The sequence below is a fragment of the Ictalurus punctatus genome, chromosome 26, assembly GCF_001660625.3.
Source record: "Ictalurus punctatus breed USDA103 chromosome 26, Coco_2.0, whole genome shotgun sequence".
NCBI classification, from domain to species: Eukaryota; Metazoa; Chordata; class Actinopteri; order Siluriformes; family Ictaluridae; genus Ictalurus; species Ictalurus punctatus.
The window spans coordinates 9,065,723-9,079,023 of record NC_030441.2 but is presented as its reverse complement, the minus strand read 5'-3'; the positions used below and the strand labels follow the sequence as shown (position 1 = coordinate 9,079,023).

At 39.5% G+C, this 13,301-nt stretch overlaps 1 protein-coding gene across 2 annotated transcripts; it reads right to left on the bottom strand.

The window, feature by feature from the left end:
- Positions 1 to 965: 965 nt before the first annotated feature.
- ednrba (endothelin receptor Ba) lies at positions 966 to 12,342 on the bottom strand. 2 transcript variants are annotated; one of them, XM_017456877.3, is made up of 7 exons: positions 11,467 to 12,339; positions 9,371 to 9,483; positions 7,759 to 7,963; positions 6,853 to 7,002; positions 4,787 to 4,920; positions 3,995 to 4,103; positions 966 to 3,233 (listed from the first exon to the last, which is right to left on the bottom strand). In XM_017456877.3, the coding sequence occupies exons 1-7, from the start codon at positions 11,830 to 11,832 to the stop codon at positions 3,096 to 3,098; spliced, it is 1,215 nt and encodes a 404-aa protein (XP_017312366.1). In that variant the 5' UTR covers positions 11,833 to 12,339; the 3' UTR covers positions 966 to 3,095. The 2 variants fall into 2 exon arrangements, with proteins under 2 accessions (XP_017312366.1, XP_047007304.1); XM_047151348.2 differs by lacking the exon at positions 6,853 to 7,002 and having other exon boundaries at positions 11,467 to 12,342.
- Positions 12,343 to 13,301: the final 959 nt, after the last annotated feature.

Sequence of the window (13,301 nt, the reverse complement as noted above, 5' to 3'; positions counted from 1 at the left end):
CTGTGCGTATTCTCGTCACAACCCAATTGTACATCAGACTATTCACTTCAGATTCTCTCTATTCAAATAAACAAAGGCAGGAGGTTGAAACCATTTCAAAGATTAGTTTGAAAGCCTGACAAAAACAGTCACTCTGCTATTCTCTTTGCAGCTCTGCAAAGTTGGAAAACTAAATTACAAAAGTTTATTTTGGTCCAGAAGTAAACACGTAGATCAAGCTGCATGAGTTCGGGCTTGGTTTTCATCAACATAGATGAATTGAGCTTTGGGAACTTTGAACCACCTGCTGAAACTTTTGTCTCTGACCCAGTTCTGTCATGTTTTTACTCAAATGCAGTGCCAGCTACAGGCTAAAGATTAAAGTAATACACAATAATCATTGATCAGACTAAGAAACTGGGATCACATATGCAGATCTAATTAACTCTAGTCATATGCGAACACAACAATTACATCACAACCTACGTTCCATCCATCCATACTGCTTATTCTTCCTTCAGGGTCAAGGGGAACCTGGAGCCTATCCCAGGGAGGCGGGGTACACCAACAGACAGGGTGCCAATCCATCGCAGGGCACAATCATACACACACTACGGACACTTTGGGCATGCCAATCAGCCTACCATGCATGTCTTTGGACTGGGGGAGGAAACCCCTACAGCACGGGGAGAACATGTAAACTCCACACACACAGGACAGTGGGAATCAAACCCCGACCTTGGAGGTGTGAGGCGAACGTACTAACCACTAAGCCACCGTGCACCTAAGTTAACCTAAGTTAACCTAAGTTAACCTTGTTTCAAAGCAAAAATGTGTATAATGTGTAACTGTTACAAAGTAGCCTGTTTATATTTAATAGATACTATATTATATATACACTATATATTACACACACACACACACACACACACACACACTTCCCTCCACTAATATTGGCACCCTTGTTAAATATGAGCATAGAAGGCTGTGAAAAATGGTCTTTATTGTTTAACCTTTTGATCTTTTGTTAAAAAAACTCACAAAAATACTCTGCTCTCATGGATAACATGTATATGTATATGTATACACACACACACACACACACACACACACACACACACACACACACACACACGTACACCAGTTATCCAAGTTAAAAAGTTATCCATGCAGTTATCCAATCAGCCAGTCACGTGGCAGCAGCACAATGCATAAAATCATGCAGATACAGGTCAAGAGCTTCAGATAATGTACAAATCAAACATCAGAATTGGAAAAAGTGTGACTAACCATATCAAGAATGCTGGTGCCATATGGGCTGCTTTGAGTATTTAAGAAATCTCCTGGGATTTTCATACATAACAGTCTCTAGAGAGAATGGTGCGAAAATCAAAAAAACATTGAGTGAGCGACATTTCTGTGGGTGGAAACGCCTTCAGAGGTCAGGGGAAAATGGCCAGATTGGTTCGAGCTGCCAGGAAGGATATAGCAACTCATATAATCACTCTTTACATCTGTGGTGATCAGGAAAGCATCTCAGCGTGAACAAAACACTGAACCTTGAGGTAGATGGGCTACAACAGCAGAAGACCACATTGGGGTTCACTCCTGTCAGCCAAGAACAAGAATCTGAGGCTATAATGGGCACAGGTTCACCCAAAATGGATTAGAAAATAAAATGACCTGGTCTTCTTCCAGTCTTCAACAATGCAGTTTCGGAGAGTCTGTGTCCATGATAGTCTGAGATCGTTGTTCTTGGCTGACAGGAGTGGAACCCGATGTGGTCTTCTGCTGCCGTAGCCCATCCATGTGTCGTGCATTCTGAGATGCTTTTCTGCTCACCATGGTTGCAAAGAGTGCTTATTTGAGTTACAATAGACTTGATGTCAGCTCAAACCAGTCTAGTCATTCTCCTCAGAGCTCTCTTATCAACAAGGCGTTTCAGCCTGCAGCTCCGCTCACAGGATGTTTTTAGTTTTTCGCACCATTCTGTGTAAACTTTAGAGACTGTTGTGTGTGAAATTCCCAGGAGATCAGCAGTTTCTGAAATACTCAAACCAGCCTATCTGGCACCAAACAGCATGCCACGGTTAAAGTCACAGAGATCACATATTTTGCAATTCTGATGTTTGATGTCAACATTAATTGAAACCACTGACCTGTATTTGCATGATTTTATATGCATTGTATATGCATTGTGCTGCTGCCACATGATTGGCTGATTAGATAACTGCAAAATGAACATGTACAGGTGTTCCTATATGTAATGTGTGTGTAAGATCATATAATCAAATCCCGATGTAATATCATATAGTCAAATCATACAGTCGAGACATTTCATGGAACTTCGAAAATACATAAAAGTAATGAAAAAAAAATCACAATGGCTGATTTAAATATGTGATACTAAAGTAACATGCAGCAACATCATTAGATTAAATAATAATACATCAGAGTTAGTAACAGTTCTGTACAAAAGTGAACCATATAATACTACAATCGTACCAAGCTAACAGAAGACGTAAAGTATGTTTGCTCTTGTCAGTGAGGAAAAATATGCCTACAGCTTTGCCTATGAACATTGAGATTAATTTTTATCCATTTTTTCCCCACACCTTTAAGCGTTATATTCGACCTACTATAGCACCCTTTGAAACGATTTTCTATCAGTGTTGTTGAATACTCAAATCCGATTGGTCAGAAGATAACGAATAATTTTATATAACAGCAGTATTGAGAGTAGCTCGGGCTGCAAGGTTTATTTTAATATGCTGATTAGATTACTTTACTAACTCAAGTGAAGTGTGTGACATGACACCTTGGAGTTTCAAGAGATCATGTCAACATCATGGGGATTTTAACAAGATGGTGTGTTTCATCTGATTTCATCTGATTACACTATTTATATGTTACTGAGAGCTGATAATGGTTTACTAGGTAGCAAGACAATATGACTATGTACATTTTAAGTGTGTTCTGACCTACTGCTTGAGACAACCTCAGCGTACGTGCTGCCAGTGGTGCAGATGATGCACAGGTCTCAGTGGTGATTGGAGGTCAACAAGTGTGTATTACAAATATTACTAATTTATACAGAACTGCCCTCGGGTTAGCACTTACACCGAAGTGTACTTGTTTGTGATTCGGCTGCTGCTCTGTTCTGACCCGTGCTCTGCCGATTTCAGCTTCATGCAGGACTGCTGTTCATCCACTGCCAACACATCAGCAGGCAGACACCAACAACAGAGGCAAGACTGGGCACAAAATCAAATTTTATTACAAAAAGTTTGCATCAAAATCAGGACAACAGATCTGTCCAAACAGAGAAGTTCAAGCAAACATACCCTATATGGCCAAAAGTGGAAAACTGACCATCACACAAATATGTGCTTCTTCCCCAAACTGTTGCCACGAATTTAGAAGCAAACAATTGTATAGAATGTCTTTGTAATGCTATAATATACAATTTCCCTTCACTGGAACTAAGAGGCCCAAACCTGTTCCAGCATGACAATGCCTCTGTGCACAAAGCAAGCTCCATGAAGACATGGTTTTCCAAAGTTGGTGTGAGTGTCCTACACAGAGTCCTGACCTCAACCCCACTGAACACTACTGACCCGGAATGCCGACTGCACCCCAGGCCTCCTTGCCCAAAATCAGTGCTAATGCGCTTGATCACTAATGCGCTTAAGGCTGAATGGGCAAATCACTACAGCCATGCTTCAAAATCTAGTGGAAAGCCTTCTCAGAAGAGCGGAGGTTATTACAACAGCAGGGGTGGGGGGGCTACATCTGGAATGGGATGTTCAGAAAGCTCAGATGGGTGTGAAGGTCACATACTTTTGGCCAAACAGTGTACTTACAGTATATACTTAGGGTATAAATAATGGAAAATGTATTAAGTGAAAATAGTTCATCCCAACCCCTTAAACCAGGCTAGTAGGTGGATTGGCTATTCTAAATTGCCCTTAGGTGTGAATAAGTAATGTATAAATGATGGAATGAGTTTCCTTACCCTGAAACAGCTCTTAAACCGTTTGCTGACCATATATAAGGCTATTGGGTTGATACATGAGTTCACTGAAGCCATGTTGATCCCAATGTAATCAAGGACCAGGAAGAAGCTGGAGGACAGTGACATAACACATCATGCACACTTTGATACAATACAGAACATGTACTTTATAGTATATTAAACTGTAATCGGGTTTCCGTTCATATTTGTCATTGATCATAAGAAAATCTGAATGACCATGGACAATGATTCATTGCAAACAAACCAACTGGACACATGGTGTCACACCTCCAGGGTTGAGGGTTTCAATTCTGGCCTCTCCTCTGTGTGTTTGGAGTTTGCATGTTCTCCCCATGCTTCGGGAGTTTCCTCAGGGTACTCTGGTTTCCTCCCCCAGTCCAAAGACATGTTCTGTTGGCTGACTGGCATCTCTAAATTGTCCATAGTGTGTGAATGGGTGTGTGATTGTGCCCTGTGCTGTATTGGCACCCCATCCAATGGGTCCCCCACTTTGTGCCCCGAGTCCCCTGGGATAGGCTCCAGGCTCCCTGCGACCATGTGTAGGATAAGCAGTACAGAAGATGGAGGGATGGATGGCCACATGTAAGTGTGTTCCAGGCTTTTCATAAATATGTGTTTGGAGATGTTCTTCTGCTATCTGATGGGCAAAACATTCTCTCCTAATACTCTCTTATTGAAATCCTTTAAATCAGTGTAGTTTAAAACATATCAGCTGGTGAGCTGAAATACAACAAAAACTGAGCCCAAAGTTCTAAAAAGTGTGTGTTTTACCTCAGAAGCTCACAGCGGTTTGGATCGTCCTCATTATAAAGGGTGAGTTTGAGAATACGGCTCAGGTGCAGAGGCAACCAACACAGAGCAAAGACCAACACCAAGCAGAACACGGTCTTGGCCACCTCGCGTCTCTATGGTAGAAAAAACGCCACATTTTGATATCAAAGTTTTTCATGTAACGTAACTTTCTCAATATAAGCAAGCATGAAACTATAGAGACGGGCGCCTCAATATTATCTGTCTCCTTTTGAGAATTAGTCTTCACATCATTTTTAGGTGTACCTGTATACTAAAAGTAGACCTAATGCTGAAAGAAGCATATCATTTTTTTTTAACTTTCAAATGGGTAAGATAACTACTTCTCCTGCCGTTTGCCTCCACTTCCCACTCCTACAGGACCATGCAGAGAAACACACAGACACACGAGACGAGTTAATGAACCAGTGCTTCTCTCGTATATAGAGCGATGGAAAATGAACGATCATTTTGCGTTATCTCACTCCATTCTCTCCATTAACTGGCAATTTATCAAAGTGCGGTATATGCCAGAAGACTTCACAAACACAAGAAAGCCGGCTACATAGCGTGATGAGCTCAGGCAGGCGAGATCAGATGGGGCGAGAACACAGGAAAATGGGTTTGTGAGAGAAACAGCGTTCACTGACAGAATCCTTTCAGAGAGGGATCATTCACACGATATACTAAAGTTATTAGTATATAATATAGCACTGTTGAATGTGTGATTCTGATTGGCAAAAAGTCTTAATTAATTTCTGTAACAGCAGCTCAGACAATAGCTCTCCAAGCTTATTTGTTGTTATTGTGCTTGTTCTAATATGTTATTGTTTCTATAGTAACAACTTCACAGGAATTTTTATGGTTCACATTAACGGATTTAAAAAAGAAAACGTGCAATCGCTGATATGTTATGCTTCCTGTTAGGGCATTTTGGAAGTAGTCTCCAGTGTCAGTGCATTGTAATAGTCAGAGGTAAAGCTGTAATGAAAAGTCTTCAAGATGGGGGAGACCACGGTTTCCCCATTGCATGACACGCTGTCATTTTTCTGTCTTATTAACATCAGTAGAGTGAAAAAAGAGATGTGGTTGGAGGAACGGCTGTTTAGAGCTACTATAACACAAATGATAACATGGAACTAAATTGTTAGTATAAATGAATTAATAGTATGAGGTGTTGCTCTTTGATTAATAAAGTATAAGAAGAATAAAAGACTTTGTGATGTGTTGTTATTGGGAAACAATCAACTTTAGCATGGTAATGGCCTTCCACTTCACATCACTGATTAGTTTCCTATAACAAAATTCTTGAGGAAGTACAGTATTGTGAGTACCTACAGGGTTTCGTGGAGTTTTTTGTGATTGTTGCGGCCAAAAATGCTTGATTTTGCCACGGCCATTTTCAAAATTTGTGATGCTTTTCTGTGGAAAACTACGCGAACTGGCGAAATCACATTCGGGTGAAATTGTTTTGCACGACCTTTCGCAGTGATGTTTATTGGTAAATGAGACCTTTTAGCTGTACTCGTGTCGAATCGAAGAGGGCTTTGGCTCACGTGACGCATCCTGCCACAAATCTTTGTGCTCATTTTGAAAAATTTCAAGCTGTATTTCCGAATACTGTGGAGATGAATTGACTTTACATTAATTTCTGCGATAGCAAAATTGTGAAATCCTGGCGGGACTGTATTGTGCTAATAATTAAGCATTTATTTGAACTATAATTGGCCCAGACTTGAGAAGAGAATAAGTGGTATCACCCATTCATAGCTAGTACCTGATTAAAAAGCTAACACCTTTTGGTAGCACGATTATTATATTCAAGCTCCAATCAGCAGTGGCCTAAACAATGCTTTGTCCACTCAGGGACTCCTCTTAGTTGCCGTGGAGAGAGGATGAAAACATGTATTTTAATGGCCTCAATTTCTTCAAAGACATGTTGCAAGCGTATAACTCAAATTGCATCAAACTGCCACTTGCTGATTGGGGCTTGTAGGGCTTTAGGGCACTGGATTCAGAGGTCATGAATAGTTATAGAGTGCACCAACATGTTTCAAGTGGTCGTTCAGAGCAATCTGCACACTGTCCTTCTTTCGCAGCATTTCACAGGTCATGAGAGAGTAGAAGATGGCAGTGCAGGCCAGTGGCATGCAGAAGTAAAAGCTGAAGAGCCACCAATCTTTTGCTGATTTATAAAACTGAGAACAGATTAAAAAAAATCACACACACCACATTAATAATAAGCATCAAAAGGATTCTTGACAAACTTTCCCTGAAAAACTATGTTATTAATTCCAACCCTTGTGTTCCCTCACTTAGCATTTACTGTACTCACTGACCAAAGGCATTTCTTATTATCATAAATATGCCAATATGTCTTGTTTTAAACTTTTTCTTTTTAAATATAGTAAAATTCAATAATGACTTGTTTAATGTTTTCAGTAATGACAGTCCATTTGAGAAATTGACCCAAGCACATCATGAGTCATTAAACCATTTATAAAATTGAGCATTAAAATAAGTCAATTTGACTAGAACAAACCTTAAAGGTTAAGTATGTAATAATTTAATGGCTGTCCATTTGAATCAAACCTCACACAGCTACTCCATTATAAATTCTACAGTCAATACATGACATGATTTAAATTCAATGTGCAAAAATTGTATGTGTGTGTGTGTGTGTGTGTGTGTGTGTGTGTGTGTGTGTGTGTGTGTGTGTGTGTGTGTGTGTGTGTGTGTGTGTAATTCCTGTGCAGGCTAATGGAACGATACAGACATCTAACTATCCAATTTTTAATGCTCTTGAATTCTGAATGCGGATTTAGAGTCAAAACCATCTTAGAGATGCAACAGGGTTTGTACATTTGATAAACACGAACATGCACACACATACCCACACACACACACACACACACACACACACACACACACACAAAAATACAAACTATACTGACCTTCATGAACTGGCTCTTTTGCATGGGATGCAGCAGGCAGATCCTCAAGTGATCTCCTTTATAATCCATAGCGATCATGTCAAAGGCGACGATCTCAGGCACTGCCAGAATGATGGACAGCAACCATATCACTATGATCTCGATAGTCGTGCATTTGGGCACTCCGATTCCTTTGATGCGGCTCCAGGATGCTACCGCACGGTACCTTGTAGAAGTCAGACAGTTGGTGATGATTTTTTTTGTTTTAATACTAATTTTACCCCCCACCCCCCCACTTTCAGCACTATTTATACTGCACAATATCACCTGGACTGTACTTATATTTCTTATTGTCTTTCCATGTAATATATATTTATGTTTACTCTTGTAGACTATTTTGTTCCATATGTAACTTTATAAAGTGTTGTGTATAAACTAGAGGCGCGTATAAGAACAGCGATCCCATGGGACTCAACAATACAATTACTCCTAATCAAGCAACATATTCATTCATCTGGTCAAGATCCTTGTGGTTTATAAACTGCTCAATTGTTTATATTTTGAGAAATAGATCGAGAAAGTTCATTAGAAAATATTGCAGGCAGGTAAAAAGCAAAAATAACGTGAGACTGGACCCATATTGGCTGTTGCACTGTAATCCCTGAGGCCTTGATACTCCAGCATTAAAAATCAGCTCATTCATTCCATATCACTAAAACTGTATTACTGGGTAAGTCCAACATATCGACAAGCTCAATATACTGCTCATCATCTGGTACTGAGTACATACTAGAGCAGTGGTCACCAACCCTGTACCTGGAGATCTAACTTCCTGAAGACATTAGCTCCAACCATAACCATTTCCACCTGACCATCTAGCCTTAAGAACTTCTTGATCAGATAAATTTTGTTTGCAGATGAAACCTGCAGGAAGGTAGATCTCAAGGAAGAGGGTTGGTGAACTAGAGAATACTAGACCATGGCTGCATCCGAATATCCCTACTACCTTACGATACAGTAGATGAAAAGCAGAATGTCAAAAGAGTAGTATGATTAAATTCTTAGTATTCATAAATCAGTAGGTGAGAACTACTGCTTCTGCTGAGATTCAGCAGTTTGGAAGCAATGGACATTGTTCTATATCCCATAAAGCAACGAGACTGGACTGGAACAGAAGAGCTGTCTGAATCAAAAAATGGCGGAAGGCAGCGTGTCGGCTCTTTTTAAGTTGTAGGTCATGACAATGCCAACATGGCGAATGTAATGCGTCCGGATTGTATTCATGCTACACACTTATACTGATCAATACATACTGTATCAACAGCCGAGCAGTAGGCACTGAATCGAATTCAGTAGTTACTGTCACTGTATGCGATTTTGAACAACGCCCAAGTCTAATAGTCATAAGTTAAAGTAACTGGCATACTTTTGCCCAATTGTCACTGAATTTCTTGACTTCATAATCATATTGTTATACAATAGCTCACGCATTGATAATAAATAGCAAACCCATTGTGGTAAAGCATAATTACTTTACAATGTTGAGATGTCTCTGTAAATGACAAATATGCCCTACATGCATCTCAGCATGCTCTAAATAAAACAATACTGAATTATTTGTAATAAGATGTACCTGTCTATGCTTAATGCACACAAACTCAAGACTGTGATGCCAACTGATGCCTTCTGCACAAAAGGAACCAGTTTGCAGACTCCAACACCAAAAGGCCAGTCTTCAGCCAGAAGCTAAAAGAGGGAATTGCAGTTTGGTTAATTTGAAATGTCCACAAAAAAGCCTTACTAGAAATAACAAATGAACTCAAAAATATATAAATTATATACATGTTTTTCTTTGACCAGAAATGTAGTACTGCAGTTTTACTTTCCATAGTTGTACACTGGTTTTTTTTTTATTTTTTTTTTAGAATTGCAAAACTTCCAAATCTTAATTCATATTCAATCATTCATATAATGTCACACGTTCAATATTAGGCAGGTCTTTGCGGCTCACACCTTACCAATATGAACACGCTGAGATACCATGACACCATGCTAAACATCCATAATATACAGATATGTTTGCAAGTTTACATACTCCTTACAGAATCAGCAAAATCTTAATACTTTAAACAAAATAAGATTGATCATAAAAATCTGATGTTTTTTTATGAATAAAAATAAACTGAATAAACTATTTCACAGAACAGATGTTTACATATAGTCCACAAGACAAGATAATAGTTGAATTTAAAATAATTACCCTGTTCAAAAGTTTACACACCCTTGATTATTAATACTGTGTGTCGTTACCTGGATGATCCACGACATGATGTTTTTATGTTTTGTGAGAGTTGTTCAAGAGTCCCTTGTTTGTCCTGAGCAGTTAAACTGCCCACTGTTTTTTCAGAAAAATCCTCCAGGTCCTGCACATTCTTTACTTTTCCAGCATCTCCTGCGTATTTCATCCCTTTCCAACAGTGACTATATGATGTTCAGATCCAACTTTTCACACTAGCTGCATTTACATGGACAACAATAATCTACTCTTAACCCGATTAAGACCGTACTCTGATTAAGAAACTACCATGTAAACAGCCATTTTTACTTACCTTAATCTAATTAAGGTCATACTCGAATTAAGGTCATACTCGAATTAAGACAGGTGGAGTACTCCTGTTTTAGTCGCATTATGGACGTGTATTACAGACACGTAAACACCTTAATCACATTATGAATGTGGTGTGAGAGTTTTCACCGCATTTTGCAACAGGACACGATCTCACACGGCGGTGCTCATTTTATGGCGAACAAGAGAGTTCGGCTGCGTCCCAAACCGCATACTTGCCTACTATAGGCCTGTAGTGGGGAAAAATATCTCGGCTACTATATAGACGATAAGTACGCAGTTTGAGACGCAGCCCACGGTTTCAAGCAGTCGTCTATTTGCACGTTCAGCATGACAAATAATTAACCGCACTTAAAGTGTTTGTAAATAAAATAAAACACCCAAAACTGTATACGGTACCATAACGAAGACGACTTGTATGTTGATATGTGAAATTCTGGAGGGACGTCGGATGGCGCGGTGCGGTGACGTAATGACGCGGGCTGTTACTCTAATTATGTTCTATAACATGTAAAACGGGAACATGACAGGAGTATTCTAAAGCAACTCATGTAAACACCTTAATCACAATATTATCTTACTCAGAGTAAGGTCAATAATTAGATTACTGCTGTCCATGTAAACGTAGTCACTGAGGACAAGGGACTCGTACACAACTATTACAAAAGGTGCAAACACGATACATTAAGAGCCAGGGGGATGTAAACTTTTTAACAGGATCACCGGACGTAAATTGTTATTATTTTGTTTAAAGATTTTTTTTTTCAATTAGTACTGCCGTTCAGACGCTAAATAAGATAGTTACACGTCTCCCAGGAGACAACATACTTACGATTACAATAAAGATAAATATATTGGGTCACAAAAACAACAAGAACAACAATAAAAGGCAACAAAGAAAAAGGAATCTTTTTCAAGATCTTTAAGAGTGAATGAGGAATTAATTCCTGAAGAATGAAATATATGACGGGCTAAATCTTTTTTTTTTTTTTTTTTTTTTTTAAGTATTAAGAACAAAAATGAATAAACGTTTCCTTACTTTGTCTACAAAAAAAGAGTACACGACATATGAGTTTACAGGTTAAATAGTACCCAGGACTCACCTTGTACACGTTAATGGGGATGCCGATTACGACGTGCACGAGGTCACCGAGCGCGAGGCTCGCGATGAGCAGGTTGGGCCCGTTGCGCATGCGCTCGTTCGCATATATGATCCGCAGCAGCGCAGAGTTGCCCACGAGCCCCGCTACGAACACGAGGCACGACACGGCCGCGTTTATGTACTTGAACGCGTCCCGGATCTCTGTGGGTCCCGTGCACATTGGCGGCGGCGCGCGCGAGTGTCGCGCGGCCGTGACGTTCAGCGCGCGCAAGCCGTTAGCTTTTTCTTCCGAGTCTTTGGCTTCGACGCACGTTAACGCCAGCAGCGCGAGCGAACAAAATATCAATGTAGTCTCCAATTTAGTCATTTTTAAAATAATAATAATAATAATAATAATAATAATAATAATAATAATAATTATAATTAAAACATGAAATATAATGAAAGTGAGGTAATAGCCGACTTTTCACTTTCAAACAACTGACTGAAAATCTAGACTATTTCCCGAATGCTGTCATATCAGAGCCTTCGTGAGGAAAATTGGGTTTCTGAGGTAAAAATGTTCCTCACAAACACTTGTTCCTTCTCCTTGTGTTCCTTTCACCTCTCCTGAGGTGACATAAACAACTTCCAAAATGAGAAATTAAGAAAGAACAAAAAAACCCTCCTAGTCCTTTCCTTACAGATGAGTTGAAAGACTCAAGCTTCCATTGACTTCATTAAGGAAATTAGGTTCATTTGAATAAAAGTAGCCATGTCATGACTTCTCCTCCTTCTTCAGAGTAAATGTTGATGGTGTATGTTCTCCTTTCGGAAGACTAAAAATGTCTTGTTTTATGGAGTCCTCTTTCCCAAGAGGTTAGGCTACATTTTTTATTTAAGCTCCATCCCACATGGCTGACCACAAACACAGGGTGCTGAGGGGAGGAGGATGAGGAGGAGACAATCCTTAATGTGTTCAGCGCCTACAGAGGTTGAGATTTATCACTTCATTAAACTTAAAACAACGCATTTAGAAGCTGTGGTTGACGACGGTTTTGCTGAAATGACTGGAATGTAAAATGCACTGCTCACCACAACATTAAATAAATAATAATAAAAAAATAATCCTAATGAAACATCTAAACATGACAAACATTTGGAGCAAACATAAAAATGAATTAATATCTGCCTACCTGATCGTTATAGTAATAAGAGGGTAGGATGGTGAAAATATAAAAAAGGCCAGTAGCTGTTTGAACGGAGACCTGAAAAGGGTATATCAGTACTTTTTCAGTAAGGTTAGATCGCTTCTAAAGACAATGTACAAGCACATTTATTTTAAAGTTGATACTGAGCCACGGCTTGAAGTGATTAGATCTGTCTCACTGAGTTTGTACAGAAAAGGGAGGTCCTGACAGGAGCATGCTCATGCATCACACTCATATCTACACTCTTTGTTACTTAAGCCGGCTTTAGACTGCGAGTACGGCGGCGTTTTAAGAATATTACATGTCACACTGTATGAGATGATTCAAATAATATCTTAGCTGAGTCACATAAATGACTGCGATAACACACGTCAGATTATACGGTGAAGATCCTCTAATGATAGACTTAAGCTAGATTAAAGCAAAGCACATAAACAGAAACATTCTTCAAAGCGAGCTTGAGGTATAAGGATATTTTTCTGTTCATTAGAATGTTTCACTTGGTCACTCAATTGCCACGGCAGTATTCCGTTTGAGGATGCCCCACAGATGCTCAATAGGGTTTAGGTCTCGAGACATGCTTCGCCAGTCCATCACCTTCACCCTCAGCTTCTTTAGCAAGGCAGTGGTCATCTTGGAGGTGTGT

Bases quoted from the DNA above. Each gene is read 5' to 3' on its own strand.
- ednrba (XM_017456877.3), bottom strand. From the start codon at position 11,832: ATGACTAAATTGGAGACTACATTGATATTTTGTTCGCTCGCGCTGCTG. The intron at 9,484-11,466 runs GTGAGTCCTGGG...TCCCTCTTTTAG, and splicing joins TCCCCATTAACGTGTACAAG to CTTCTGGCTGAAGACTGGCC. The intron at 7,964-9,370 runs GTACATCTTATT...GACTTCTACAAG, and splicing joins TGTGCATTAAGCATAGACAG to GTACCGTGCGGTAGCATCCT.